The following is a 26,834-nucleotide window of genomic DNA, read 5'->3' on the forward strand; positions in this document are numbered from 1 at the left end:
AGGTTCTCAATGGGTTTAAAATCTGGTCTGAGTTTCCTGACCACAGGTCCAAAATTTCAATGTTATGATCACTAATCCACTTTTTTCCCTGTGACATGGTGATCTATCATCCTGGAAACACAGAGAATAACCAAATTGCACCTAAATTGTTGGGAGATATTGATCCTGGAGGATGTTTTGATACAGTTTATCATTCATGGCAGTGTTTTTTGGCAGAATTTTGAGTGAACCCACTCCTGTGATTGAGAAGCAAACCCACAAATGGATTGTCCCAGGGAACTTCACTGTTGGCACGACAAAGGACTTTTGGCGGCATTTGCCTTTTGTTCTTCAATCAATTTTTCAGATGTCACAAACAATCGGAAGGAAGATTCATCAGAGAAAATAACTTTGCACCAGACTTCTGCTGTCCAGACCTTGTACTTCCTGCAGAATTGAAGTCTGCTCTTCCTTTTTCTTAGTAAGTAGTAGGCTTTTCATGACACAAGGCCGTTGTCCAGAAGTCTTCACCTTGCTGTGTTTGCAGATGCACTCACACTTACCTGCTGCTGATACTGGAAAAGCTCTACACTGGTGGCAACACAATTCTGTAGCTGACTCCGTAGGAGGTCCTAGCACTTACCGGATACTCTTGGACATCCTGAAACCTTCTTCACCACAACTATACCTGTCACCTAGAAGTTCCTTATCATCCAATAAATGATTATTTCAAGTGCAATCTCCTTTTCAAGTTGCATGGTGATCATTACTAACTCCATTAACCAAAACTAAAACAACTTCAAGCTCATCTGCCCCTCTTTTACAGAAACCCCTTATATTATAATCAGAATAATAGAGCCATTTTATCTGATCACACCTTCACCCGAACTGATGATATAACTATACTAAATGAAGTTAGCTGATAATGTTGTGCCAGGGCCAAAATACAGTGAAAATGTTTTTTAGTAATAAAATTACCTTATTATACCAATACTTACATATTCAGTCAGAGGAGGAGGTACCATGGACAGCTCCTATTCCCTTAGCAGTGCCTGAACAAACATGGCAGCCTCTGTCATTAGTCATAGCTGTACACACATATTATTCCTGTCACAGTTGGTGGTGTATAGTCCCGGCACCATGTTTACATGTATGACTATTGTATGTACACAGGGAATGAGCTACCATGGCGGCCCCCATCATTTGTCACAGTTGTATCATGTCCTGTACATACCACTACCACACAATTCCAGTCACAGTTGGTGGTGTATAGTCCCGGCACCATGTTTACATGTATGACCATTGTATGTACACAGGGAATGAGATACTATGGCAGCACCCTGGCATTGATCACGGCTGTATCACATTGTGTACACACCACACAGTTTCAGTCACAGTAGGTGAGGTATGGTTTTAGCAACATTTGTACATGTATGGCTAATGTATGCAATCAGGGGAAGGGGTACCATGGACAAAACCAAATCCCCAGCAGCAGTACACATACCAGGCATCCCTTTGTCATTGGTCAGGGTTGTAGCACGTTGTGTACACACCACATGCCACAAACACACTATTCCAGTCATATCATGGTAGTGTGTAGTCTTGCACCATGTACACTGGTGTGAGTATTGTATGCTGTCAGGCGGGAATGAAGTACCATGGACAGCTCCCCTTCCCCAGCAGCACCAAAACATACAAGGCAGCCTTCTGTCATTGGTCTGGGTTAAATCACATCTTGTACACACCACAAACACACCTTGTCACAGCCGGTGGTGTAATAGTCACAGCACCACGTACACACATATACCTATTGTATGTACACAGGGGATAACGGGACTATGGGCCTAATATATTCCCCAGCAGCAGTGCACATACAAGGCAGCCCTGTTATTGGTCATAGTTGTATCAGGTCATGTACACACCACACAACACACACACATTTTTCTAGACACAGTTGTAGTGTTATGGTGGCAGCACCATGTAGACATGTAAAAATATAGTATGTAGACAGGGATGAGGTACCATGGACAGCTCCCATTCCCTGGCATTTCAGAAGCACACACACACTACACAACACACACACATTACACACACACACCACACAACACACACACACACACTACACAATACACACACACACCAGGCCCCGCCCCCTCCCACAATCCCCTGCCTGGGAGGATGATAGGGAGGATGTGATCACAGGAGGGAGCAGTGCTCAGCTAGGAGGGCAGCAGGCGGGATGTGATTGCTGCAAGGAGTTGGCTTTGTGTTAGAGGAGAGCTGTAGGAAGGGGCTGTGCATGATGCAGTAACTCATCACCCTCTCCCCTACACATGAATATTATGCACGGCCACTATCATTAGTTGTATATTGCTATAGCTATTAGGGCTCAGGCTGCGATCTGTAGGATGCTCGGCCAGTATGAGCGCTAGGCACTGACAGTCGTGCAGGGTGGAAGAAGAGACAGCTGTCACTCCTTGTTCCCGGAAAGCTTACATCACCGCCCTGTGTGGCCCCTGGGGGTGTCAGGATGAAGGATCGCACCCGGGAGCTCCGTGCTGTGAGTATCTGATTTATTCTACTTGTTGCACACCAGAGTCTGCCTGGCATATCAGCTGGCATGGGAGCCCTGGCATCATCTGATCAGCACATTGGAAGTTGTCTTAATGTTTCATTTCCAGCCTCTACCCAGCCCTTATGTACATCATGATGGAGTTCCTGCAGCCATGCCTGCTTTTTAACTGCAAGAAGACAAAAATAAATAGATAAAAAAACAACAACAGCCGAACTGATCTGCTCGGGGCAATCAGTGAATTGGCAATAAAATGGTTACCTGGCTGCACCTATAGATTATTCCATGTATACAGCTGCATTATGGTGCACTCCCTATATCAGGATCAGTACAGTATGGGAACATAATTACAGTGTAACAGATGCCTGTTGCTTACAACTAGATTTCAATTATCTCAAGTGTCTCAAAGGTCTTCCAGGGCTACTGATAGCCATACAAAAATGTGATTGCTTGAAAGATTGAGACATGTGACCTGAATATTTGTAATAGGGGAGAGGTTCTTGCAAAAATACTGCCAGTGAGTGCAATACTTTAGAATGGTTCTGTTCAAAATGTTAGAAAACCCGAACTATTTTTTATGTTTGTCTTTTTGCATTCAGATCTGTTGCCTTTTATATTCCATTTAATGCTTTTGTTTATATAAAATTCTGTTTGTGCTATCTTTTCTTTTTTTCTTGAAGCTGTAACAGTTTGTTCCACATTCACACAATGACAGGTCAGATGTTAATGATCGTGTGGTTAAAATGCATTTAACGAGAGGCTTTATCGACAAACCCCATTGGTATGAAAATAAAGTAGGGTGGTTGTGAAAAATGGCACAAGCCAAGCGTGTTCCCATGTTACGGGTTCTGCACCTTACAAAATGAATTCATCATCATCCAAAACCACATACAAACCGCCAATATCAGTATGAACCCTTATGCTTGACACACACTGCTGGGCTGATTTACAAAATCAAAAGTGACCATGCAAACAAACAATAATTCATAGTGCACTGAACACTGGTTACTGTGGGTTATTGCCCTTTGTACGTCATGGTTGCTTTTTGCATGTAGAATATCTTGGTATGGTATTCTGTATACTTACCTTATGACTACACCAAGATGTATTAGGTGTGTTGTGGCCACTTTGCGATTGCAGCTGTTTTTTATATAACTTTGCTTTATTCATTTTAGTGTGCTCTGTACCACTATCATCCCGTATTACAGACAATTAGAGTGAACAGTTCATCCATCTGCATTAAGAAATGATGAATGTTGGTTACACAACTGCTAAATGCAGGGTCAGAGATGTCACTGCACTATAAAATCATTGTGTGGTGGCTCCAATCTCAGGAGGAAGGTAGAATTGAACATGTAAGGGGATTCTAAGGGGTTACTGTACTCTTTGGCTATGTTCAGACTAGCAGTGAGTTTGCAGTGCACCGCTACCTAATGCCAGTGAACCTAGCTTCTACCCCTAGCAGCCCCATGGGGAATGAATGAATGCTGTCAAATCTGCAGACGCTGGTTCTTTAGGAAGCAATGCTGATGCACGAGTGACCTATTAGCTTGCAAGGTGCTGGCCCATGAGAGCCACATAGGCTCGCCTGATCCTGAAGAAGATCTGAACCAAATAAGAGTTCATTCTTGTTGGATGACGGATCATTGGCTTTCCTGGAATCCTAGTGGAAGTCTCAGTAAGGAAAGCTCTACCATGTCCAGAGACTAAATAGAAAGCAACTGCATGGGCAGAAGCAACATGGTGCCTTCAGGAACCATACTGCAACCCCACCGCAAACACAACTGCATGTAAACGTGTGCATAAAACGTGGTTGCATAGTCAGGTTGAAAAAAGACATAAGTCCATCAAGTCGCACTGAACATGCATTATATCGGTGTAGTTTACTGCAAGTCTAAAAGAGGCCAATATTGATCCTTGTGCACTCCCTTATGTACTTTACCCTCTTGTACTTACCTTGAATTAGATTTTCTACACATGCCAAACGCCACCCCCATTATTACCGAAACACCAATTGGGAAAGAATGAAGCAGTCCAATGGCCTAAGACATAGACTTGCTCTCAAGTTGGGCTTTACATCACACCATGCTAGCCCAAACCTATGCAACATACAAACCGGGCTAGACATCAACTACAATGACTCCTGCAAGCAGATGGACGGTAGCAAAGTTTACATACACAAGCAATGAGGTTAGGACAAGGAATTTAGTACCAACAATGTTAGTGCCAAATGCAGTCAGCATATTATCATCTATAGAATCAGAATCCCAGCAGTGCCATCTGCACAGCACACATAACTGCTTCCATCCTATGATATGACAGCACAGTGTTTGCATGCATGTTTCAGTGATTAGCCAGCAGAACCTAAATGTGACAGTAAATACAGTTCTGCATGTATCGTCTGATTCTTGCTGATTTTCCCATCATGACTACAACTTCTGCTTGCTCTGATGAATGTACTTCCTTATGATCCATAGACATACACAGTGTTTGCTGGTGATTAGATAGAAACAGGTGTATCAGCCCTGACATTTAATAAAACAATGCCCAGTGCCTACATGCAACCGTTAATAAACATACTCCCACACGCTCTATATGCCAATTAGGCCGTAGATATTTGCATGCAAAGCATATTCTTTGTAGACATTGCAATCTTTAAAACCCCTAGCTTAGCGGACTCTGCTTTGAATGACAATGCTTGGGTATAAGCAGGCCTGTTTTATGTTTGATATTATGCAGAAGGGTCCCATTATTATTGTAGCTGTCATGTAAGATTCATTGCAAGATATTTTAATTACTCTTCCAGAATACACTGGAGGAAGGCTACACAGCTTTTCCCAGCACCTGACCAGTACATTCAGCAAAGTGGTATAGGCTGCTAATTAAATTGCAGTGTTGCTTGCCTGTCATTATTTGCATAGGGTGTTGCACTGACAATCAGTTTAGACTGTGGCACTTACTTTTAGAATGTACTATAGAGCTAATTAAAATAATTAAAGAAGACAAAAAAGAGAAGGTGTTTTCTGTGGCAGCCAATCAGATTTCAGCTATCATTTTATTGTGCTGGACAAATTACTTCTCAGTTGTGATTGGCTACAATAGAGAGAATTTCTATTATATAGAATCAGACTTTGTATTTTTGATGGTGGAGTGGCCTTCACAGCTGGGCTTCTTTAGAAACACTGTATCAAATAAAAGTGGAATGGTTACCATAGCAAAAAACTATATACTAGAAGTTATCTCTCTACTGTAGAAATAAAAAATGGGATTTAATGCCTAAATGAATACAGGATTTGATGTTCTGAAGAAAAACTGGCACCTTCTATTGCTGATTTCCTGTTCTGATAATGCTTTTTGCCTGGCTTTTAAAGGAATATAATGTCTTATAGCTTGGAAAAAAGCAAGCAGATAAAAAAAAAAAAAGCTCCGACTTCTTCTTGGCTTTATTTGCTGCATATTTGTTACATTTCTGTTCCAGTAAATTTTTATGAAGGTTTACTTGGTACAAACTGACTTACATCACGATTAAAATGCACAATGCCATTGGAATGTGTTGGGCTTTGTATACTGACTGGCTAAAGACCCGCAGTAAATTTGACATAATGTTTCGGCAGTAGAGGAATATCAGAACTTCAAGAACGTGTAATGTGTTACTTAAATGTGTTGTGTGTAACAGAGCCTATGTTTCAAAGATGAAAGTGTGATGAAGAGGTCACACAAAATAGTGGATGACCCAGAGTGTAAAAAGTGAAGAACAAAGAGAAAGAAATAGATAACACATAAGAGACTAATTTGGAACTAGAATGGAGGCTAGAAATAAGCATGGGGAGCGGAGTGGAAGAGGATGGTGGGGTGAGAGGAGGATGGGGAAAGAAATGACAGTAGACGTTATGTATTCTTATTGTTGCATCTTAATGCAAAGACTTGTCCAAGGTGGTCACTTAGTCAATTTGCTTCTCGACTGTCTAGATGCTAAATCCCCCCATTACATTGAACCCTGGTGAAAAAAAACGATTAGAGCCCACTTGAAGGAGTAGGAATTGAAACAAACCATAGCCCACTGCCATTAAAGCCTTAGCAATGGAAGCCAGTACTAAATTTGGTACATGGCATACATTTTTTTTTACCTCATAAGGTGGGAATGCCCCAGTTCACCAGCTAGTCTACACTCATGAAAACTGAAACATGCACAAATAACCAGTTTACTGCTGCTGTCCTTTTTGTTTACTGCTGCAAGACAAGTCTTCTCTGAAGCCCTGTGGTTTATCTACCTACAGCTGCCAAGTCAAATAGGATGCTTTGGTTTCTGATACAAAAGGCCTGATTTATTAAAGCTCTCCAAGACTGAGAGAATACACTTTCATCAGTGAAGCTGGGTGATCCAGCAAACCTGGAATGGATTTCTTTAAAGTAATTTGCTATCTGCTAGCAAGTGTTTTGAATTCTGGATCAGATCCATTCCAGGTTTGCTGGATCACCCAGCTTCACTGATGAAAGTGTATCCTTTCCAGCCTTTGAGAGCTTTAATAAATCAGACCCAAACTGTCTGTGAACCCGGCGAACGGCAATCCAAGATGGTCACTATCTGATCGAGCTCTGTGACTCCCGAGTGTAGCCATTCCAGCTTCAGCTGGTATTTTGGCTCCCCCGGACAGGATTCAAGCTCCCTATACCGGTGCTACCGGGATTGGCAAGAAATCAGGCACAGTCAGGTCCCAGATGAGGAATCCCGCCACTACTCCGTCCACGCCGAAGGGATCCAAGATGGTGGACTCGCGGGCCTGACACTCCGCCAGCCTTTCCTTTACATCCGGCAGCCACAACTTATCATTCCCCAGTGCACAGGCTAGCTCAGTATGCAGGGATGCAGAACTGTTCGAGCTCTTTAAGCAACTGCTGCAGCAGGAACCCTCTCAAACCACAGGCAAGATATTTCTTACTTTAACAAGAGAGATCAGGGAACTGGGTACTAGAATCCATGCCCTGGAACAAAGGATGCATGATGCAATCACAGTTATAGATTCCCATTTACAGGATATTAACATATTAACATACACATTTACGTGTAAGGGGGATCCCGGAGACGATTGTGGACCTATCTGGATTCATACTGGCCTTATTTCAGGAATTATTTCCAGCTTTTTCATCAGAGAGGCTGAAAATGGACCGGGTCCATCACGCTCTTGGCCCTAGGAAATTTGAGGGTCCCCCTGGAGATATTATCATCAGGCCAACCTTCTAAAAAACCAAGAAAGCTGTCCTGAAAGCATGATTGAGCAAGAGGCATCTTGTTTTTCGTGTGCCCCAAAAACTTTTTGTGCAAATGTAAATGCATTTGGACTTCCTAGATCAGCGGTCGCCAACCAGTGGTAGAGGAGAAGGTTTTGGTGGTCCACGGCTTTGACTGGGTGCATTGGCCACAGACCATGTCCCCCATATGGATTGCAGGCTCAGGTCGGTGGGCGGGTTGTGTCTTTGGACGGGCGGGTTCTGGCATCATGACGTCACCCTGGGGGAAGTTATTTACCATTTGAGTGACACACGGCTCCCCACGCATGCATGGTCTGGGGTCCGTAAAGGTTGGTGACCATTGTCCTAGATTAAATATTACTTCCGGTTAGGCAACCTGTAGGATTTAGATTATTGCATCCATAGTAAATCTGGTCATCTGCACAGTTTTTGTACCTTACACAATATTTTATTTTATGTTAGTAAAATGTGAAATGTATAAAAACTATAATAAAATATAAAAACTGGTAATATTTCATATCATAATATTATTTATTTTTTACAGCATTGTGATTATATACAATAAATTATAGCATTTTCAAATTGTTAGTGATCTGGTAAGACCATTTTGGTTCCTTAAAGTTTTTATTGAATTTTTATTAAAGTGCAATTATAGTCAAAATTAGATAATATGAATACATTTGTCTAAAAAGGATAAATCCCACCCTGGAAAGTAACGCCTCTTTTTGCTTTGTCCCATTTGTGTTTTAGTGAAGATGTTAGGCTGCTCATAACTCCATTTATGGTTAGGTTATGCAAAAAAGAGAATGAAAAAAAAAGAACATGCAAGCTATGCAAATATCTATCTATAAATAAATATATATATATATATATATATATATGTGTGTATATATATATATATATATATGTATATATATATACTGACTTTTTTTTTCATTGTGTGAAAATGCTACAGACAGCATTCACACCTGTTCTATTTCAAGGATCCCACACATGAGCATGTTGATTGTGACATTTATGAAACTTTTGAGCTGAATATAGCTTTATGTTAGCTGTCAGTAAGGACAAAAAAGCAACACAGTTATAGTTGGTTGAAAATTAGCTTTATGTTATAAAATATTACTACTTATTATGCCAACATGGCTGTACTTATGTTCCAATAAACTAAAAAAAATCTGTAATATATTTTTTTATGGTGCAAGTAATTCAAGTATAGAGGCCATTTAAACCAAGTGCCTTAGCCCAAAATTACTGGTAAACCTCTAACTACCTTTTTCAGTAGAATTCAGAAAAATATTTATTTTCTTGGTAAAGGGGGACAAAAAACACGACCATATATTTTATATATTGAGTCCAAAGCAATGTTACATGACACCTAGCATACCAACTCGCACTTTTCACTTACCACCCAACTGTTTTTGGTTGGTTACTGAAAAGTTGAGTGACATTATACAAGCCCTGGACAGTTGGGACATGATACAAAGACAATGGAAAAGTGGGACCTGCTAAGGGGGTAGGCATTGGAAAGTTAGACCAAAGTATGGGGAGGTTATAGAAAGCTAATATAGTTATAGGGATTACTGAATTCCTTCCTACTTTTTGACTACCCACGTACAACTTCTTCACACCCAGCTTAAAATATGTCTGGGGAAAACAGTGGGTATGCCGTTGGTAGTCATGCAGATCATTAAACATTTACATGTGTACAGCGTTCCTCTGACATTGTTCATCAAACCCCCATGACCGCTGTTCACTCCATTTCTTAGAACGGATGTTAGCAAACTTTTTTGGCCACTAGGCCATTTCAGGGGTAGGCAGGAGCACACTAGGCCGGACTCTCTCTCGAGTCCAGCCCTAATGGCTCTGCCCCCCACCAGGAACACCCCCTGAATGGAAATCCCTCTCCTCTGCAATGCATACGGAGGAGAGGGAATGTTCCCTTTTTACCGGTGGAGATGGTGTTAACGCCGGCCTTGGTAAATAGGGAAGGGAACCACAACACAGAGGCTCATGAGCCGCATGTGGCTCCGTCCCTGATTAGTTTGTTCTGGCGCTGCCACGAGTTGCCGGCCAGGATTAGGCCGGATCATCTAGGGGGCGTTAGGCCGGCACAAGTTACTGGCTAGGCCGTATCTGGCCTAAAGGCCGGAGTTTGCCTACCTCTGCCATAGAACAGAATTGAGTTGTGTGTACAGTGCCCCGTCATTCATCTGTTATTTAGAACGATCACAAAAGATTGTATCCAGCAGCAATCCTCTGATGTCCATCAGACATATGTACAAGGTTCTAGTCTTTTGATCTTGTGATCACTACTAGAAGATGAAAACGAAACAGATTGGACAAAGAATTGACCTCTACACATTTGTTGCCATGGTTTATAATCAGCCAGACTGGACATAAAACTTCTTTGGCGTAAGGACCAATTCAGCTTTTACACAACTCTGTAGCAGCACTGTGATCTTTGACAAATGTGATAAAAAGGAGAAAAAAATCAAAGTCCTCTGTGCGGTTCTGTTTGGATATCCTTTGATGAACCCAGAATGTGCCTGGGGGGCACGATTGTAGAATGACGTGTAAAACTGGATTGAAAGTGTTCAGTCTTCTTTTTATACAAGTACTAGAGGACAACTGGAACAGCCTTTAATATAGAGAGGTAAATATGTCAACATTTCTATTACTATTTATTTATGTCACTATAACTTTAGGTTAACATTGTAGTTAGTTTTTCCATAAGTGCTAGAATTTCTGATACATTGTACTGAAGTTTCTTTTATCCTTATCTCTAGCCAGAAATCTACATTTAGTCATGGAGCCCTTTTTGCTTTGAATTGTATGTGCCAGAGACAAAGTCAAGTAGAAGTTGAAAAGGCAATTGGTGGTATTGATATAAGAATACCTGTTTTCCCTTTTAAAGTGTAGAGGTTCATTCACATCTCTCCACTTCTCTGCTCAATGAATGTGCTTTGTTGTATCCCACAGTGTATGTTGTGGTTTACGGTGTCAAAAAAAAAAAAATGGAGCATTTTTTTTTAATTTGGAGCATTGGCAGTCTATTCATTTTAATGGCCTGCCTAATGCAACACAAGTTAACACATTCCAAAGCATGCATTAGTGCACAGGTGGTAATGCAAAGCACCAGGACAAACAGTTGTGATTGGCCCTCAATTTGTTAGTTGTTGATTAAATACTTAGCAACAAAACATACATTAAAAAAGGAACTATTTGCATTACTCAAACCAATCAATGAGATTCATCCTTTCTTAACATTTGTACTGGAATAAAGTGGTTTACTTACGCATTTTTATAAATTAAGTTACGTACTGTTTCCTTTAGTTGAACACTAAAAAGCTCACCATTTTACATTTTGAAGTTTTAACTGATGATATGCTTTGTCTCTTGCCTGTACCTGTCCTTTCTGTTGTGTGATGCTGCCTACAGTTATGATAGCAGCATCTTTCACTTAATTTAGATAATGCTATGATTAATTGATAGTGACACAAGACACAGGACACCCCTGTGGTACCCCTGTGTACCACAATTATACAAGCATAGGGCTTAAAAAATAGGGGATGCCATTTTTTGCCCCACACCTTCTGCTTTTCCTTGCTGTTTTCCCAGGTTTTAGTCTCTTCGTCCATACCTTCTGCAATTGCTTGGAAATGAGCCATTATCACTAACTTCTTACTAACATTGGTGCCAAGTACCATGACACTCAGAATGTCATCCAAAATTAGCATCTGCCATCTTTTATTGGATATTTCCAAATAAAGAGACCCTGTAACTACATGAGGCAAACTCTAGTAAATACATGCATCCAAACAGTAATGTATGAACTTACTAAACTTTAATTCAAGGGGAACTTTAGTTCTTTTTTAAAGATCAGGGATAAAGATGCCGTATAGTAAATGTGGTGTTTGAGAGTACAAAATGCAACAATCTCAAACAGTTTTTTCTTTAGAGTCACACTGCTTTTGCCGACCTGCCTTCTTCATTCATCAGACATCATCAGATGAGGCCAGTTTCTTCCATTGCCCCAGTCTAGTTGTGATGCTCATGTGCGTATTGTTGGCTCTTTAGGCAGGGAAAAGGGTCAGAATGCCAATTCTGACCCTTATTCTCTGCCTAAAGGGCCAACAAAGTTAGCTTTGCCAGTTGTAACAATTGTGTAACAAAATGGTCCTGGCAAGAGGATGTGCATATAACAATAGTAAAAGGTACTGGAATAGCTAGCATCAGAACGGAAGCTCATTGCTGCGTACGACTAGCACTGAGTCATTATCTCAACAAAGGAAAAATAAACTTTCCTACCTGTTGATGTAAATGTAGTGAATGTCTTATCAGGAAGAACACTTGATAGCATAATGCCTCTCTATCGGAGCTACTGACGTAAGCTCTCTGGGACCATTTGGAGTCCCTGTCCTGTGGAGTGAAGTGGTTAATATCCAATGTCGTGGTACTTTGCATTTGCTGTGTTTTCCATTATGTCAGTGTGACTTCAGAGCTTCCTCTAGCCATAAAGACAGTGAATTTATTTTTTTTTAAATTGTTAATGCTGCTTGCTTAGTAAGAGCTCTAATTACTAGAGGGAAACAAATTGAACATTTTACATGCAATTTACTATGACTCATCAGCTGATATCCATTGATTCAAAGATCCTCAAAGTTTGTGTATCCACAGAGGTAGTGAGGGGGTAGGAAAGCATAAAGATTGAAATACAGATTTTCCCACTCTTCGTACATAATATGAATTTAAAGTAGTATTACATTTTGTTGCTTTTTATCCCCAAGTTTTTAGTGTAGCCTCTGTAGTAGTCAACACACTTTTTCTACTGCTGCTTGATTACATTTTTCAGGCTGTAAAGAAATGTTCACCTTGCATCTCTTAGAAAGAGGCTTGAAAGAGAAAGAGGCTTGAACCTGTTCCTCATTTGTGGTCACAATGTGGCTCTGAAGTTTGCAGAATCTGTTTCCAACAATCACTAATCCCTGCAATGTGTGCTTTCATCAGCTGTCACTAGCACAAGGCCCTAGTAATCAGACCTCTTGACAAAAAGGCAATTAGTAGATTTGCAGGCAAACCATGGGTCTAATTGACTTTAGCAAAGTGCAGTAAGGTGAAGTAAACGACCAATCAAATGCAGTAAAATTACAAAAGCTAGACAGTCTCTAAACTCTGATTCAATGTTTAAAAGAACACAAGTTTAGATAATTTCTAGCTTTAGTCATTTAATCCCTTGGTAGCATTTACATTGTATTTCAAAACCCACATATTTTACACACAGAGACCACAATTTAGACTTAATCCATTAAAATTATTTTTTAGGCCACATTTTTGAGTGTTGAGTGATCTAACATTTAATCTACAAAAATAATACCCAGCCGAGAAGGTATTATGGCATGACTGTAGACTTGGCTGCGTAATATGTTGGCGCCATATAAATACTGTATATGTAATATATATTATTATAATAATATGTAATAATGCTAATAATAATAAGTAGTCTTTATGAAATATACCTACAAAAATTCTGCATACTTCGCCATTTAAAGCCATTATAAACATGTGTATGTCAGTTTGCCTTGAGAGCTTTGTTAAGGAAAAGCACCATTCACAATTTCTAGTATATTATTATTACTGTTGCTATTACTGTATAATGCAGCAAATTAACTATTTATTTAAATAGTGCTAACAAACAGCGATAAGTGAGCTAAAACCCCAATAATTTTCTCATCTTGTAATGTGGTACATCGATATTTTCACAGCAAAAGAGACATTTTTAACACCTCTTATCTCTGTTGGAATCTTTTGCTATATTAAGCCTATATAATGGTATAGGCATCCAAGGGCAGAGCTGGATCAAGAGTATAGGCTCAATGCACACAATAGTTCCTGGTGCCTGATGTTTCCTTTCTTCTGCCCTACGTGTCTTGATTGCATTAATTTCGCTGTGAGAGTGTGGAATAAGCACCATACTGACAGCCAGTAATATTAAATGCTGTGATTAAAGTACAATTGTGTGCTGTAGCTGTAGGCCTGGAGATACATATATTGGATGGGAGCGGCAGAGTAATACTCCACATTTTAGCTCTTGGTGGAGAATTATCACATCTCTTTTTACAGAACCTCTACAACCAGAGACTATAAAAAAACCTGCAATACCTTTCTACCAACCAAAGTAACCCTAAAGCTGTTATCCGAGCACCTTAAAGTATCAACATATCCAGCGAGTGATTCCCACTCCCTTCCCACAATACATTGGTCATAGGTGAGTAAAGAAAGAAGAAGAGTTTTTACCTATCCCTTTAAGAAAAGCATTGTAATACATTCCAGCTGAAATTATAATTTCAGTTCCCCATTGTATTAAATTATTTATACCCATGAGAATGTCCAGTACTTCCTGTTGTCACCGCCATTATAAAACAAAATGATGGTGTCACACTCCCTGGATACATTTTTTATTATTGTAGAATAAATTGATGATTGTAGAATAGCATAAAGTGTGAAATAAATCCTACCTTGAGCGATGCCTTGATTATGTTTTTTTGGGAGTGGCAAGACATACAAAGATGACTGAAGAATATGCCTGCTGTTGAGAACAAGTTGTAGGAAGAAAGGGTTGATCCAACCCACATGTAGATTGTTACCCTCCAGAGAATTCTAGCTTATCTAAGACCCCCAGAACTCTATATATACTTCTATTCCTGTAGTCTTTAGGCCTGTCGGGTAAGAACATATGTGCTTCCCCTGCCTTATCAGTAATGGGAGTTGGCAGTCCTGGTGCTCTCACATCAGGGAATGACGGGAGAGCTCCACTTAATCCAGGAGTACTGTAAACCCAAGCTGCATAATATTACATCCTCATAATTATTATAAAATGTATCTATTGCAAAAGTAGTTTGCCAGCCCTGTAACAAAGTATTTCACAGTCGGATGAACTGTAAAGAGTGGAAATAAGTAAAGTAAATAAAGTAGATAGCTTTTCTATAAATATGTATTGTCAGTACAGAAGATGATCCACATAGAATGTTCTCATTTAAATGATTAGAAAGTAGGCTAAGCAGCTCATTCCTAGTACACCTTCATTGCATTGTCTGTGTTTTCTCCCCTGTGAGTTGGCCTAAACATTCATTACAAAGACACATGAGCCTAAAATAGCTTTTATGATCAGCTGGAATTAGGCTACAGAAAGGTTCAATGGTTTTAATACAAACATGTTTAATTTTTTTACTACGTAAAATATTGGTAATCATTTTTAGAATAAACATGGTGAAATGAAATATAAACATTATTTTCAAAGTTTTTTTTTTTTTTTTTTTTTTTTTTTTACAAGCTGTGTTTATAAACTTACTGGCTACTTTTATAGGTACTCCTTGCTAGTATTGGGTTGGATCCTCTTTTTGCCTTTATAACTGCTGTAATGCATCATGGCATAGATTCAACAAAGTGCTCGAAATGTTCCCATAAGATCTTTTGTGCATATTGACACAATACCGATTTATTTATTACACAGTATTTATATAGCGCCAACATATTACACAGTTCTGTACAAATAGTCATGTCACTTGCTGTCCCTCAAAGTCCCTCAAAATACTAATTTAAGATAATTCACTCTTTTTGACATGGCACGTTAACCTGCTGAAAGTAGCCTCCATAAGATGGGTACATAAAAGAATGGACATGGCAAGCAGCAATTCTAAGGTGGTATCTCCGTGATGCTTGATTGGTAAAAAGAAGCCCAAAGTGTGCCAATAAATTATCCCTCACGCCATTACACCACCATCTTGAACTATTGATACAATATAGCATGGATCCATGCTTTTATGTTGTTGACTCAGAATTCTGACCTTACCATCTTACAGCTTGAATCAAGACTCATCAGACCAAGCAATGTTTTAACATTCTTCTCTTGTACAGTTTTGCTGAGCCTGTTTGAATTGTGGGAGTAGTACTTGATGTGGCCACCTGCTTATCTGCCTAAGGTTTGAGTTTTTAATTTTGAATTTTTAGGTATTTTTGTATCATAACATTCCCATTTAAGATGGTTGGTAAATCATCAGGAATGAAGTTTCATGTTTGTAATAGGTAGCATGGAACACAATTGCTCCACCCAGGGCCACCATGAACTTCACAGAGAAATTTAACAATGTGTTACACCAAGGTGGAGAAACCAAAAAGGTTGGTGGTAAAACCCTTTGGTTGAATTGCCAAAACATATATTAGCTATTTTACTGCATAATGAAACATAAATCTGGTATAAAAGTACAATGTTGTCAAACACAAGGGTATATCAGTTGTCCATCACAAGCCCTGTCTTGAAAACTTCAAAATACATTTAACAAGCAGGATGTACGGGGGGCTCTTCGCAGAGGATTTAAATAGCCAGCCCTTAACATTACTGTCAAATGTATTTGCTCAGTGAGTGTCAGGCCCTGCAGACTTCACAAAGATTTTATCTCAGTAGTGATGCTAATTAAAACTGAATTGTCTGACTGAAAAATCTCAGATCAGGCAAGGATATTTGAGGATAGGATCATAGAGATCATTGATTTTCTTTTCTTTATTTTGAATTTAGGAAAGTAAATCATCAAAAATTAGCATATGGAGGTTGATATAAAGTGGAGAACATGACGGGGTTAAAGCGCTATGTTAGGTTTGTATTAGTCCTGATCCCTGAACCTGTCTAGCTGATTGTATACCAATGTGCCATGCAGTCCTAGATTATCATATGCATTAAGCTTACAAATAATGCTGCTTTTTTGGTTTCTGTTCAATATCCTGCACTGAAGCAAGGGTGGTTTTACATGTTACCTTAAAAAATGAATATCACCAGCTCTTTATGTAATGAAATGTGCACAGTAGATGGTCTTAAAAAAATCTGTGCTCTTCCACTGCCTGTAGCTCTTATGCAGCTCTCCAGATTACCCAGCACTCTAACTTCTTCCCTTGTCACAGTGATAGTAGTTAGATAGACCCAAAATCTTATGGAAAATCACATTTCACCCCAGCTAACCCAGTGTGCAATCTATAGCAATGGTATGTACATTGTGGCATACATATCTGTGCAAATAGGAAGGGTAAATAACATACAAATGGCATTAAAATATACCACAAGGGTCCAATTTATTTGTCAGTTCACCATTGCTCTTCTGGCATTATTCAATCAAGACATTCAATAGATCGATGGGGTAAAAAACACAAATAAGGCCTGTATTCAGTTTAAGAATATTGACTGAAGCATGATGTGCAACTCAACCGATATCAGTAGTGATATCTACTTATATGAAATACAGGTAGTCTCGGGTGATTTAAGAGATAGGGACTGTAGGTTTGTTCTTAAGTTGAATTTGTATGTAAGTTGGAACAGGTAAATTATTTTAATAAATGCATTTAGGACAGATTTTTGTCTCAACAGGCAGCATAGTGTCATTTAGTGTATAAAACGCTCGCTGTGAGGTAATCAAAAACTAAGCAAAAAAAAAATTGAAAAATTTATGGAGCCTAGACATTCACTAACTTCTGAAGTAAGCTGTGTTTTGATATGCAAAAAGAACAACTGCAGAGTTTGTCTTTGTCATTAGAGAGGTACATGAGGTTGCAGAAGAGCTCAGCCTCAGCTGTGTTGAGCAAAAGATTTCTTCTGCAAGTCATGCAAACCACCCCCATCAAGCCTCTGTCCTGCACACCAGCGTATGTAGGAGTCGTCTGTATGTCAGATGTCCTTAACTCGGGGACTACCTGTACATAAACCCCTTAGTTTTTCTAGTCTGTGGACTGAACAGTAAAATGGCCCATGCACATCGCTACATAGTTGTAATGCATTACAATGTATTAGATGCATTATTGCACTGTAGTACCATTTATTTTGAGTGGCACCCCAGCATGCCTTCCCAATGTACCTGTTTTGCAGCACAATACAATTCATATTATTATACTGCTGTGTGTTAGAGAGTAAAAATGCAGATTTTTGTTATGGCTTTCATGTGATTCAAGTTATTTTTCAACAAAAGGTGTGTTCATTAAAGCACTGCAACAGGTCCAAGTGGTGTAAGGGCCCATTCACACCACTGTGTTGTGCTAACACACATTGCACCCAATGCACTTTCATTGCAATAGCTAACTAAAATAAATAACGTTCAGTTTTAGACCTGTTGTGATGCAACTTGACACGGCATCTGACCTGACTAGTGTAAAAAGACCCTTTTATTTTACAGTAAACTATAAAGAACAGACGTCAGGTATCACATATTGCTATATTTGAAGAGTTCAGCAGTAGCTAATAATGTGTTATATGATTGTGTTTGATTGTTAATGTTTGTGTAAAACACAAAACTACATTTCTGTAATCAAGCTGTTACAGAATATGATTTGTATGAATCTGTGCATGTCATTGCATTGCTTTGTTATGTGATGCTTTTGCCTTAAGGCAAACCCCAGAGATGAACATATTATGTTGGATAACGCAGTGACTCAGTGGTTAAGATCACTGACTATTAAAAAGAAACTGAGCACAGAACAATAAAGTGACCTTGGACAAGTCAATTTATCTCAAGGAAATTGTAAACTCAATTGTGCAGGCGGACTGTGCTTGGCAAATCCTGTGTATAGAAACAGATTACAGCTGAATTATTATTGTAGGTAGAGGTGGCACGCTATGGTGAACAAGATCCTTTCTTTTTAATAATAAATTTGTTTTCATGAATTTCTTGACAGAAGAGAATGGTTGCTTTTGCTTTAAAAAATAAATTTTTTTGCTTGCTGATACTTTTTGTAAATGTGTTTTCTTTCAGTTACTATTTTTTATTTTTGTTAAAACAAACGTAACCGTTATCACTTTTATTTCCTTAACTGTATGTACACAGTATGTAATCCTTATAGACTATGATCGAAATATACAAAATCATCTAAAACACATACTTGTCACCATTTTCCTATACTGCTAGGGACTCCATGGCAAACTCATAGCTGGATTCTTGTTTATTCTTTATTCTTACGAGACTCTGGCATGGGGATGTTACACCATCATTTACTGTTTGTGGCAAGTGGGCAGAACTGAGAATTTTGTAGGAAACATTTTACCACTTGGTATGACATTTAGCTTGCCAGCAACCATGGAAAGCAGTTTGCTAGGAGGTGGCCCTTGATTTATCTATTAGTAACGTCATAATCAATGGGGTTTCCATATGGCATTGAAAATTGAAAGTGCAGAGAGGAAACGCTTTAAATGTATAATTTAGTTTTGTAATCCAGATGGCACGAGCTGTGCACACCTCTAGCTTGAAGCAAGACGAAAGGTCAATTAAAGGTTGAATGCACCTGTCATTGAACTCTGAATGGTCTCAGATGGGTCTCAAACCCATGCCAAATAAAGCCGAATGCACCTCAAAGCAAGCTGCAAGGACCTATTGACAATCCTGTTGACACAAATCCTTGGAAGAGCCAAATAATCAATAAGGGAATATTAGTCTTCTTACAAATGCTGTAAATGCTTTACTATTGTTTTAGATTTCAAACTCTTTTTCCTCTTTTAATTTTTTTTACTACTCTGGCTGCTTTTCATGTAAATATTCTATCAAGAGGTCAATACCTATTCTTTAAAGCTCTGACAGGTCAATAAACCTAGCAGAAAGTGCAAAGGTCTTGCTGTTGAATTCAAGAAACATAAGAATGTGATGAGCCATTCAACATGATAACATCTGTAATAAAAAACAACTAAAATATCAGCATTGACCGATCTTTATTAATTAAATCGAATCAAAAGGAATTTTTTCTTGAAGATCAGACTTTTAAGGTGTGTCACTACAAGACTTTTTTTCTTAAAATATATTTCTGTACAATTTATTTTCTCAATACAAAATATTAAAAACATACAAAACATTTGTGAGTATTGTTATTTCTTTCTGGAGTACATAGACATTGTTAAACACTTATTGCTTTTTCCATTTAAACTGTTTATTAAAGTTTTTAAAGTGTATTTTTATTTCATTTAAGATTTAATTTTTTCAGCACCAACTTCTGGTGTAAAAGTGACTGTGCTTGCCTAGCATTTCTCTAAGCAGGAGAAGTGTTTTCACCCTCGTGTGTCTTAGCTCGACAGTGTTCAGAGACCTTCTGCATCTGCACCGTCCTCACCCTTTGTGAATAGGTAGAGGTTTATCTATTCACCAAGCTGTTACCCCTTTATCATTCTTTTTAGGCTACTTACACACGTGCAACAAACCATTAACGATTGATCGTTCAATAATCGTTAACAATAAAAGTGCACTACGACAGCCCAACGACGATGAACGAGGAATATGGCTGGAAACAAATGACTGTCCAGATGGATCCGTTTGGGCGATGATCGTTCGCTATCTATTATGTGTACGGTTGTGTAGTGATCGTGGATGGTTCCGTGATACACGTTCTCCAGTACATGTCACTCCCTGCATCGTTCAAACGATCGTATCTAGTGTGTGTACATTATTGGTGGATTATATTTGAACGGTCCTATCATTACAGCATGTACAGAACTGTGCACAATACAAACGTTCAAAATAATTGTTAACAATCACTGATCTGCCGTTAGTCGTTAATTTTCTAACAACAATTATTGCACGTGTATATGTAGCCTTACATTCTGCACTCTATACCTTGGGTTAAAGATCAGGGGGATAAAAGAACAGTGCAGAACCATAGACTAGGCTGTGAATATCCACGCTTTATTATGAGAACTTTCAGAAATATTTTATTAAAAAAAGAGATGCTTTTATTTATATAATGCTTTAAGAATATACAGATTTGGATTTGGCTATGGAATAAGATATAATTAAACAATAGCAAACATTTAAAACTCATCTTAAGGTTCCCATAAACAATGAATGAACATCTGACAACAAGTATTAATGGTGAGGATTATATTGAAAAAAATGTCAGATGGAAAATCAAACCATTAACCTTTTAGACTTCAACAAGTGAATCAATTATCTGTTTATGTATGACACATCAGAAACAATCAAATGAAATTGTGTGAGGAGTAACATATCCAGTTTTCATGTCCTCAGCACAGTTCTGCACATGCTCTGGGGATGTTTTATCACACAGAGGTCCTGATTTATTAAAGCTCTCAAAGACTGGGGAAGATAGACTATCATGGGTGAACCTGGGTAAACCAACATCCAGGTTTGCTGGATCACTCAGGATCAACCATGATATTCTATCTTTTCCAGTCTTGGAGAGCATTAATAAATCAAGCCCAACATTGTCCAGTTCAATACAAATAGATAAATAGATCAAGATGAGTAAAGAAAAAAATATGAGTAAAATGTTCCACCCTGTTATATTCCGGTTGCCAAACACGTCGATGGGTACATCTACTCACTAGCAGTCCTTAGACTTAGCACACACATGTCGACGATTGAATGATCATAGATTTTTCAAGGCATTGTTAGATGATAGTGCACTGTGTATGGGTAGTGCTATTGTAGTAATGAAATATTGTTTTAGGGTGTAGTGTTATTTAGTGTATCCTATTGGTTTTTAATGCCTAAATGATTTGTTATTTCAGAAAATTTACCAGTAGAACCTTTGTTTTGGACTTCTTATTTTATTGTAATGTGTAAATGTTGGATTAAAAGTACCTCTGTTCAGCACCAATGGTGCATATTGCCTTTCATTGATTGACTTGTAGTAAAGAAATGAAGTAGTGAGTCTTGTGCAGAGATTTGTAAAAGGAAGGATGTGGAATGCTGCTAGATAAGATGGCTCATCTGGCACTAAGAGCCTTTCTTTATCTTAACAGCACCAGATGAAGACACTTAATCCAAGCCTAGGTTAACCACTTGTGTCCCGTTATCACCAATAGAATCCTTGCAATAAGTAGTTACCCAAAATTTAAATGGCAGAAGTAAGACAAATCTTGACACTGAAAAGGATACTAAATGTAATACATTTTGCTCATCTGATACTTTTAATCAGAGGTTTGGCAGCTATTATTTTGTAGTTTCTTTGTGTTCCGGGATCTGTTGCTTTTAGAGAACATATTTTGCATATGCATTTGTGCAAGATTAGTTTAACTAAAAGTCACACTCCTATCAAAACTGGAATAAATCATTCAGATGCATATAGAGAGCCCTACCTTGTTTACTTATTGTGCAGCCATTGTTGTAATGCATTAGTCCACTGCAGTCCCTTTTTTTGATCACATATGGCGAATAACCAAACAAAGCCATAAAGCAACATTTTTGTATCATTCAACATAGCATTAAAACTTTGTTTATTAAATAATAAAAAAACAAAACCGTTTAAAAATAAAAACAGTTTATAAGCAACATACATCAATGAGAATCTCCTTATTGGGATACCCCTTATTAGGGTGTTACACATTTCTACACGTTTCCCAAAACAAACTCCGCTTCTTCAGGAGATCAGGAGGCAGTGGCATAGACGTTTCGGTGGCTGCTTCTGAAATTCTGCACATGATATGAAATGCAAAATACTCAGATGGGTTTCCACTAGTACCAAATCTTAGAACTCCAGAATCAAGCATGTGCTTCCTTCACACAACCTCCAGTATCAGACAGACGAGGTCCAGCTGTTTAGAAAAAAAGTCAGAAACAAACTTTTTCTCAGTTTTGTTTTTCCAACATGACGAAGATGCTGTGATAAATGATCTTTTAGTTTTACTATCATCAATCCCAATGGATCCTTTTGGAGGTAATCTTCTTGGACTAATGGCTCCACCTTTTTTTTGATCATCTAATGATGCTGGAACACCTCTGCTTTTGATACAGAAACACCTATTTTGCTACCTTTCATTATATATAAAATGTCAATGCTATCATATAGGATTTCTCCCTGGAAGCTATTAGATGAGTATCTGTTAGCAATGCAAGTATCAGAAGGTTAGGTTACAAAACACGGTCTTATTGAAGAACCCTCCTCCTGACCCTGTGAGGTGGTCTGTGTCTGCTGCACATAAATTTAATTGAAAATATCAATATTCCTTATTGAATCAAAACTGCAGTTTTCTGCAATGCATTAGTAAATAGGTTTTATTTTTAATCATTATTAAATACTTTGTTATCTAATCAACCTCAAAGCAAATTTTCTGTAGCTAGACCCATATAAATCATAAATCAATAAGGGGATGTGATTTTGTTCAGGTCTTAGCTCTCACCTATAAAAAAGAATCTCCACATTGTTGCGGTTCCAGCCATCTGAGACACAGACTGATGCACCACAAGACCTATCATAGGTTATGGGTATGGTTTGGCTCTCTACCACATACCTCACCCCAAATGCATGTCTGTATAGAATAAATTATATTTTGGTAATAACACAAGGACATATGCCATTTGTCAATGGGCTTGCGTTCTCCTCCAGCACTTTTATCTATTGGCCATACCATGTTTCCTATACTTCTTTGTAAGATGTTCACTGACTGATCTAAACACATTCATCACTTCTGCATCCACTTCTGTACATTTGTCGACCAAGGATCTACAAACAATTGCATTGTTCCTACGTACATGAAATTATGCAGTCGTTCACTTAGAATGTTTGTTCATCAGTATTTGTTTTCAGTGATTTTTATCTAACGTGTATGTGGCCTTGTACATATGTCTTTAAAACTCATCCCGCAATTGTTTAATGTCTGCCAAAACCATCATTATTTCACTCATTTAGGTACCAAACTCCAGCACGATGTCGGTATTGCATTTTTAATATAAAAGCTATATTTCCCTGCGCTCATCCTGCCAGCCAGCCAGCAAAATAAATTGAACCTAATTAAAATCTGCTTCTAAAAAGATGATAAAATAAAGCTTTCACTTGCTCAGGTCTGCAAACATGTACAGCATACCAATAAATGACAGTATCTTTATGTCTCTAAAAATGCGGTGTTAAGGTACTCATTGCAATTACACCATTGTTACCTGATATGGCTATCCCTTAATTGGACAGAATTCTTATATTTATGAAAGGATTTTCCAAACCCACAGGCTAGCAATTTTTTGGAACGGGGCAGGTTGTTTTTTTCCCTTTATAATCCAGCCATAGCCTTGTGCTCCAGGAGCCTCAAAATAGATTTTAGGCATACAGATGGTCCCATAGTTGGTAATTGTGTTTGATTAGTAGCTGAATATCCCAGAAATACATACAGAGCATTCCTTCAGTGTTAACCATTGGTGGTAATTGGTAACTTTACCCCTGGCACTGCAAATATACAAAGGAAACACATAGAGATGCATTGGCACTTTTATCAGTGAAGCTGGGTGATCCAGCGAACCTGAAACAGATTTTCATAAAAATCATTAGCTTTTAGCAAATGTTTTCAATTCTGGATCAGATCCATTCCAGGTTTGCTGGATCAACCTGTTTCAGTGGTGGAAGTGTATCCTCTCCAGTCTTGGAGAGCTTTAATTAATCAGAACCATTGTGTGCAACTGCTAGTTAAGGTAAGATGGGGTGTCTGTGCACATTTTCACAAATTATCTTCAGAATTTGAGCCTGTGGAGGGAAAGGTCCATGTCACTAGAGTCAAATACCCATAAAGGCAGCACAATTCTTTGGTCCTCCCTTCATATATTTGTTTGTTAACAGCCTTCTATAGAGCCTTATAAATTAATTGAATAAATATTGAATCCTATGTATCCATATCTGTTTATGATGAAAATATTTTAACTATATATAATGTAATTTTATTTAGTTATGTAAAATATAATACCAATGTAAAAATTATTATTCATATAAAATTAATATTCATTCATTCATGTTCTTGCACAGTACCTATTGACTCCTGATGCAGTTTCTCCCTTCCCCATTCTGGGTTTTGCTGTATAGGGACTACTAAATGCTGAAACCGAGTCAAAGACAGGTACTCATACTGCTGCTAATACTGGCATTTAAAAAAATATATATATATTTTTTAATGTTTTATTTGAATACAGAACTGCAATATTCTGTGTGTTTTATATCTGCCTGGAGTTCAGCTGTTCGAATGTCATAATCAATATTAATAAGAATGTGTTTGTAGGTACCATGTTTGCATTGTGTTTTAGACTGTACTGAGCCTATCGTAGTAATCCACAGCAAGCAATTACAATTTAATTTCATGCAGTCGGATCAGTAAAATAAATATTCTGGTTGGTTACTTTGGTGTTTTAAAGTAAATCAGTGTTCTGATGTTTTGTACAACTAGATTGCATATAATCTGGAACTGTCCAAGGTGCTGAATTAGTTGTGTTCTTGCCTGCATTAGTATGTTCATTCTAAATCATCTATTTTTATTTACGTCTTTGACCCAAATTTTCACCTGCTAAAAGGCATTTGAGAACAAGGCCGTTCCCATTTGCTTCTACCTCCCCAGCACATGACACATGGCACGTTAGCACAGAGCGGATGCATGTAAAGCTTCTAGCAGATCAGCTGGGGGAGGAACATGTTCAATCCCCATCTAATCACTCACCTTACAAGGGTTTTTCCTCCAAAGCCTGCATTTCTTTTCGTTTCATCTCCTGCCTGTAAATGGAGCACAAATAACCTGGCATTTTAATCAATATATTTATAGCTTGGCCTATTTTTTACAGTCTTCCAGCTGGATGTAAATGTATACAAATGTGAAATAATCCAATTCCTTTATTTTCTCTAGTGGAAATGTACTTAAATAGGCTTATAATGCTGATAGAAAAACCTCAGCTTTACCCTTGTTTTTTTATTTTGCAATATTTACATTTTGAAATCAGTTGACTATAGGGGCCATACAAGGTGGGAGAGGATACAATTCCATCAGTGAAGCTGAGCGATTCAGCAAACCTTGAATGGATCTGGTCCAGGATACAAAACATTTGATAGCAAATAGCAAATGACTTTGAAGAAATCCATTCCAGGTTTGCTGGATCAGCTTCACGAAAATGTATCCTCTTCAGCCTTGGAGAGCTTTAATAAATCAGGCCCTAAGAGTCTTCTCATTTATAAAGATCCTCTCAGCTTTTCCCATATGGTTGGTCATTGGCCATGTCATCTATTCCTTCCTAGGAACTCTGATATGGCAATATTTCACATAATAATTTGCTTTAGTAACTGCTTTAGGTGTGTGCACAATCTTTAATAGGCCAATGAATACTAAGGAAAGGGAAGTGGCATGAGGAGTTGGGAATACATTTGCATCTCATGTGTTTTAAGTTCCTCTTTGAGACACATTAGCAAGCCTCAGCCCATAAAGCACATTTCAGCTCAAATCTAGGAGTGTTGAACACAATTTTAATGGGAGTGCTTGCTGTCACTGCTAACACCTTGTTGAAAGTGACAGCCAACATTTTTATTAGGATCTCTGTTGAAGACTAGAGCCGAATGGTGCATTAAAGGCTTTAGGAAATCTGCTTGAAGTTGGATGAAAGCTTTGTAAATGATTTGTAAATGTTTTACACATTGCTCTTCAAACTAGCAACTACAAGCTAGAACCTAGGTGAGCTGGGCCACTATGAGTATGCAAGGGCCTTAAAAATGAATAAAGATCTTTAAATATTCTTAAATTAAAACAGTTTTTAATGATAAATATGTGTTATTATTTATTTAATATTTTATCTAGAAGTATTTTAAAAGTATAGTGGGGGTAATATTATTTTCCATCATACTGCCAACTTTTTGTTAGATAAGCACAGTGCAGGTTTATGTTAGCTTTTTAGTTGGTGATTGATTTGCATTAGTTTTATTATGATATTCAGTAGTTTATGTATTCAAAACTGTTTTTCTGAATATACATTCCATAGGTTCTACACATCATCATTAAATGATGAAGAATTTTCAGAGCAGTATAGGTAAGCTAAGAGGCAGCAGTGCAGTAACACCGATTTTTTTCAAGCAAACAAGTTTTTTATCAATCTATAAATTTTCTGTCCAATCTGGGTCATATAAAAGTGTCAAAATTTCAATTTTGATTTTTCAAGGTGGGGGTAAAAAAAATGTGAAATGTAAACGAAGAGCCCAAAGATCTATCTGCTCCTCCACTTTACATTCTCTTTAAGCATTTTTAGGCAAAAATAATCATCCATTATGT

General features: G+C 38.1%; 1 protein-coding gene across 5 annotated transcripts in view; it reads left to right on the top strand.

Annotated features, from left to right (window-relative positions):
* The first annotated feature begins 2,179 nt into the window (after positions 1-2,179).
* Positions 2,180-26,834, top strand: part of STX1A (syntaxin 1A) — a 78,572-nt gene continuing 53,917 nt past the window's right edge. For 2 of the 5 annotated variants that reach the window (XM_072428841.1, XM_072428849.1), the window contains exon 1: positions 2,180-2,539. In XM_072428841.1, the coding sequence (XP_072284942.1) occupies positions 2,510-2,539 (30 nt within the window). In that variant the 5' untranslated portion in view covers positions 2,180-2,509. The remainder of the gene's footprint in view (positions 2,540-26,834) is intronic. The other 3 variants (XR_011923103.1, XR_011923104.1, XM_072428826.1) reach the window with 2 other exon arrangements.

This window comes from Pyxicephalus adspersus, chromosome 1, assembly GCF_032062135.1.
Source record: "Pyxicephalus adspersus chromosome 1, UCB_Pads_2.0, whole genome shotgun sequence".
NCBI lineage: Eukaryota > Metazoa > Chordata > Amphibia > Anura > Pyxicephalidae > Pyxicephalus > Pyxicephalus adspersus.